Source organism: Notothenia coriiceps, unplaced genomic scaffold, assembly GCF_000735185.1.
Source record: "Notothenia coriiceps isolate Sejong01 unplaced genomic scaffold, NC01 NC01_scaffold00031163, whole genome shotgun sequence".
Taxonomy (NCBI): domain Eukaryota; kingdom Metazoa; phylum Chordata; class Actinopteri; order Perciformes; family Nototheniidae; genus Notothenia; species Notothenia coriiceps.
Genome location: NW_011363864.1, coordinates 686 through 4792, shown reverse-complemented (window position 1 = coordinate 4792; position 4107 = coordinate 686). Strand labels below are relative to the sequence as shown.

At 37.0% G+C, this 4107-nt stretch overlaps 1 protein-coding gene across 1 annotated transcript; it reads left to right on the top strand.

The window, feature by feature from the left end:
- Positions 1 to 1287: 1287 nt before the first annotated feature.
- LOC104959855 (centriole, cilia and spindle-associated protein-like) lies at positions 1288 to 3265 on the top strand (the record flags this gene model as incomplete). Its single annotated transcript, XM_010787765.1, has 2 exons — positions 1288 to 1371; positions 2904 to 3265. Coding segments are annotated over exons 1-2 (373 nt in total), but the record flags the coding sequence as incomplete, so codon positions are not given.
- Between the last annotated feature and the right edge of the window lie 842 nt (positions 3266 to 4107).

The following is a 4107-nucleotide window of genomic DNA, read 5'->3' as shown; positions in this document are numbered from 1 at the left end:
ATATTGGAAATATGAACTTCTGACTCAAACATGTTTTAACCCATTTGTTTCCTCTGTTTGATCATCTGACAGTGTTCAATCTAAACTTAACCCTTGTACGGTATTCGGGTCTGTGGGACCCGTTTTCATTATTTAGCTAAAGAAAAATGATATGATAAATTATTTTTTCAAACTCACACAATGGCCTTGGCTCATTTTCTGTGAAGAACATCTATCAAAACACATTTTCAATGACCACCCACTTTACACGGGCCACATTTATATTACATACAGGATGTTCGGGTCCAATGGGCTAACAAAAGTGTGGAAATTGTATGTCCTGTGCACCTGTGTGTGTGTGTGTGTGTGTGTGAGTGAGTGAGTGAGTGAGTTTTGTGTTTCTGCCCCTGCCATTCCAAGCAAAAGCTACCCTGCAGTATACAAAGTAATTCAAAGGTGGCGTTTGTTATCATTGCAGGCTGTAACAAAATGTGATTATTCGGTATAGATTCATTCAACCATCCAACATTATATTTAACAGACAATGTAGTGGCAGAGATTTGGCTAAGAAGTTTGTTGTTAAAAATACATCACATTTCCATCTTCTAAAATTGATAGATTTGCTGCTTTTGCTTCAAAATATAAAAAAATATTGACATGTTTTTTTTTGTTTATTCTGCAATAAGTACTTTACTCCTAAAACTTTAACTACATTACACATTCGTACAAAAATACTTTTACTTAAGTTTGATTCTCAATTCAGTACTTTATTGATAATAACATTGGACAATATAAATGTTGTATTAGTAGTCCTTTAACAGATGATTAGAGATTAGACTGTCTCAGTTAAATTAGTTTAAAAGTCAGATCCTGCCGTTTCACCTGTTGTCGTCACTACACAGATGGAGGCAGAGTACGCATGCGCAGTATGGTCTGCATCTTCACTTGGAAATTATATTTTATTACTACGATATTTTTTGTTCTCCATCAAACTAGCAGCTGTTAGTCAGCACTGCACCCGAAGTATCTAATTCTTTTTTCAAAACAAATGTTAAGCTAACATAACAAAGTTTAAAAAATGACATTGTCTCATTGTAAAACTTTAAGTTACTTGTAATTGACTATACTTGAGTGGTTTGTACTTATTCTACACTAAATTACAAAGGGAAATCTTTTTTGTTGTTGATTTAGATTATCATATAAAATATATTTATTTTATTTTGAAAGTCTACGCCGGAAGCTGATACCCGTACGTCAGTTGGCTTGTAGCTCGTCTATCGGCTGTCAGTTGGAGTCGGAGAGAAGCGCATGATGTCAGGCGTCTAAACCTCGGAACATACGGGACAAACTGGGCTTTTAAATCACACTGGACCGCACTGAAATGAAGTCTGGGTGAGTGAAATTCAATGTAATATAAAACCTTAATGAGCCTCACAGTTTTTAAACCACACCGTGTTTACAAGCGGGGCTTACTGATGGCTGTTTTCACCGTAGAAAAAACGGCATTCTAACGATAACTGGCAATTCAAATCTCATATATTCAAACCGTGAATATTTTTTTAAAATTTAAACGGCTGTTTTATTTTTTCGGTGGCGTTTTTAAAAGTAGAAATTATTTTAAGAAATACGATGTTTTGGGGTGTGCCTGAGAAAATAAACTGTTACATTTACAGAGAAAATCTACAATAAATGAGCAGTAATTAGCTACTGATTGCTTGTATCAGCATCCATGCATCAAATGTAGGCCAGCTCAGATGAATTATTCATTCATGTAGTTCATTTTCAATATTGTTATGTTAAGAAAATGAATAATGTGTGTAGGCGGGCAGTGGTGTAAAGTAACTAAGTACATTTACTCAAGTACTGTACTTAAGTATAATTTTGAGGTACTTGCACTTTCCATTTTCTGCTACTTATACTTGTAGTCCACTACATTTATTTGACGCGTGTAGTAAAATGTAACTTAATACGTGTGTTTATATGATATATATATTTAGGTCTAATTTACTCAGTACTTTCCAAAATGTGCTCCATATTGACTTATTACAACATAAAAAACTCATATGTATTTAAAAACAGGATAATATCATGTTTTATTATAATGTAAATCATGTATAAGAGGCATTCTGCACTATCAGTGCTGTTGATGCTTGAGTACACTTAACTGATCATTCTTCTGTACTTTTACTTAACTAACATTTGCAACACAGGACTTATACTTGTAATGGAGTAATTTAAGATTGTGGTATTAGTACTTTCACTTAGGTAAACGATCTGAGTACTTCTTCCACCACTAGGCGGAAGATAATCAGATTTACTGTATATATATATGTTGTGTTATTGTTGGTGTAGTCTGAGTACTAGCAGCAGTCAGTAGAGCAGTCAGTAGTAAGACTATAAGAAGCTCTGAGGTAATCTGTGTTGGAGGGAGGTGGGCGGAGCTACAGGTGAACCACACCTGCAGAGGCCAACATACAGGTAGATCCTCTCAGAAACATACAACTGAACAGTGGTGTGAAGTAACTAAGTACATTTACTCAAGTACTGTACTGCGTATATACACTTAATACTGTAGACATGACTACGGGAGCAATTTAGGGTTCAGTATTCTGCCAAATGACACTTCTACATGTTAACTGCAGCGGCTGGGATCAAACACTGATTCGTACACTCCCATTTACCCCCTGAGCCACAGCTGCCTCACGTTGCTTTGTATTAGTAAATAGTTACTCTAATATTTTGGCTTTACAGTAGCTGTGTCTCTGCCTTTAATTACTATCACAACAATAAGGATATAAAGACCAAGACATTTGTAATCTATGTATTTTGATCTCAATCCTACAAATGATATCCTGTAGATATGAATTCAGTGTAAAGTGTTATTTCCAATAATCATGTTTTATTTCCTCTTATTCTCTCTACAGTGATAACAACCAGACGGAGGAAGTTAAAGGAACCATGTTGACCAAGAGAGTCCGGTCAGAGTACATGAAGAAGTTCAGGGATCCTAAGTGGGAGACGTTTTCCAAATGTTACGAGGACTCAGTGAAGTACCGCCTGACCCGGAGAGTCATGGAGCATTCCCACAAGTCCTGGTTCTTTGAGGGCTGGGACAACAGCTCCGAGTCCAGCGGCTGGTCCACGCCCAGGCCCAGCAGGAACAGAATCGCCCCTCTGTCCCTCCCAAAGCAGAAGATATCCAACCCCGAGACAAAAGAGACGTCTGAGGACAGGGAGACGGAGACGGGGGCCGGGGAGACGGTCGTAGACGCTGCTCCACTCGCAGGTGAGGAGACTGACACCACTACTGACATTCATTTATACAACCGATTAACTGTTTTTATCATTGTGACGGGGTTCTCTTTGTCCGTCCGTAAACATAGGCATAGTCGCTTGATTCAAGCTCAAAAAGTTGTATTTATAACGACAAAAAAATATATACTGTTTGACCAGAATATCGAAACAGAATAAATGAAATAAACAAAATTAGGTTTTCTTTCACTTCCACTGGCTGTTGCCTTCGCTGCAACAATGTCCAGATGGCAGTCCAGGGCCAACACCGGTATCAAGCAAAAAAAGAGACACATATTCTCTTATTCCAGCTGAGTTGATTCCTAAATATATATATTTTTTTACTCTTGATCGAATAAATCAACACATTTAAAGACATCAACCCCTATAAACAACACATTCATCGATCATAAGGTCAGTCTGAGTTCAGGCTTTCAGTCAAACGTCATTTTTGCAGCTCTGTCTGGCACAGAAAATAATGTATTAATCTTAGAACTTTAGCGCCTACTTTGAACATTATCAGGTATTTTGCAAATCAAAATACATTCACGTCAAATATATTGAGTTTGATGCCTATTAGCAAATGTCAGCATGCTAACAACTTGACTCAGATGGTGACAGTAGTGCATTTTATTTTATTTAGCTGGTGCTATCCAAAGCGACAATAAGTGCCATAAACAAGCACATTATCTTAAAGGTGGGGTAGGTAAGCTCGATATACACTTTTTGTTATATTCCATAGAATGCTCTTAACATCCCGATAGCAATGAATATCTTTTTTTGCATGTTACTTGTTAGACGCTTTTATCCAAAGCAACTTACATACTCAATACTCTG